Source organism: Monopterus albus, unplaced genomic scaffold (genome assembly GCF_001952655.1).
Source record: "Monopterus albus unplaced genomic scaffold, M_albus_1.0 scaffold150.1, whole genome shotgun sequence".
Taxonomy (NCBI): Eukaryota; Metazoa; Chordata; class Actinopteri; order Synbranchiformes; family Synbranchidae; genus Monopterus; species Monopterus albus.
In genome coordinates this window covers 1,565,857-1,567,383 of record NW_018128030.1, presented here as the reverse complement: position 1 = coordinate 1,567,383, position 1,527 = coordinate 1,565,857, and the positions used below count along the sequence as shown (strand labels likewise).

The 1,527-nt window shown below is 43.9% G+C and overlaps 1 protein-coding gene across 1 annotated transcript in view; it reads left to right on the top strand.

The window, feature by feature from the left end:
- The first annotated feature begins 818 nt into the window (after positions 1 to 818).
- Positions 819 to 1,527, top strand: part of foxo1a (forkhead box O1 a) — a 25,822-nt gene continuing 25,113 nt past the window's right edge. The window contains 1 exon segment of the mRNA XM_020614746.1: positions 819 to 1,492. Within this exon segment, the coding sequence (XP_020470402.1) occupies positions 1,155 to 1,492 (338 nt within the window). The 5' untranslated portion in view covers positions 819 to 1,154.

Sequence of the window (1,527 nt, the reverse complement as noted above, 5' to 3'; positions counted from 1 at the left end):
AGACAGGTGTGTGGCTTTCCTAATCACGTCCAATCAGTATAATCAAACACCGCTGGACTCAAATGAAGGTGTAGAACCATCTCAGGGATGATCAGAAGAAATGGACAGCACCTAAGTTAAATATATGAGTGTCACAGCAAAGGGTCTGAATACTTATGACCATGTGATATTTCAGTTTTTCTTTTTTAATAAATCTGCAAAAATGTCATACATTCTGTGTTTTTCTGTCAATATGGGGTGCTGTGTGTACATTAATGAGGGAAAAAATGAACTTAAATGATTTTAGCATATGGCTGCACTATAACAAAGAGTGAAAAATTTAAGGGGGTCTGAATACTTTCCGTACCCACTGTATGACTTGCTAACATCTCCCACAAATGTCAACAGGCAGATTTATTGTCCAAATATTTACCCCTATATAATTAATAAAAAGGAGAAAGGTATTTCATCTTAATTCAATTTCATGAAACTGTGGGATTATAAAAATGCATTTTGCACGACAAAACGTCCAAAAACAAACCCATTTTAAAGATGTAAAGACTTGTGGATATAATCATTCTCTGGTCATAATTTGTAAAAGAGTAGGCTACGTTAAATTTAGAAATTAATTACTGGTGAGTTGATACATTATAATTTCCTAAGACAGATATTTCTGAGAAGTCAAAGTGTCGTTTTCTGGTCCCCAGATAAGATGTTTACTAGGAGGAAGAATGAAAACAAGGATTTTTTTCCCCATCTAACTTTTTCGATGCCATTCATTGGCGCTTTTCTGGTGTCAGTCAAACGTGGGCGGTGCCAGCTGGCACTTCCAGTAAGTCCTCACATGCTGAACAACACAGAGTCAGCAGGCTGCGGGGAGCGCACACGGAACATCACCACCACTGGAAAACAAAAACAAACCAGCGGGTCAACACACACAACTTTTTCACATGAAAGGTCGTTTTAGAAACATTTGTTTTATCACTGTTGAGTCCGATTTTTTTTACCGGCTTGGGATGTGACAGTGAAGAGTTTGCGCTCAGAAGGAGCACTGTTTTCCCGGACTGATTCATTTTGCGTTCGCTCACATTTCAGAGTCAAAACTGCTTTTGAGAGGCAACAGGTTTGCTCTATTTATATAACATTGTAACACTTGGCTCCGTCACCTCTTGACCATGGCGGAAGCGGCCCAGCAGCCACACCTGGTGGAAATCGACCCGGATTTTGAGCCCCTGTCGCGGCCCAGGTCGTGCACTTGGCCCTTGCCCCGGCCGGAATTCATCAACCCGGGGAACTCCAACACGTCGTCGCCGGTTCCATCTGTGAAGCAGGAGCCCACCGGTAACGCCGATTTCATCAACAACCTGAGTCTGCTGGAGGAGAGCGAGGACTTCACGGAACAGAAGCCTGTCATCCTGTGCACTGATTTCCAGTGCCAGGAGAACTGCGTCCACCAGCAACACCCGCATCAACAGCAGCAACATCAGCAGCATCAGCAGCAGCATTCGAACCCGCACCCACCGCAGCAGCAGCACACGCAGCAACCGG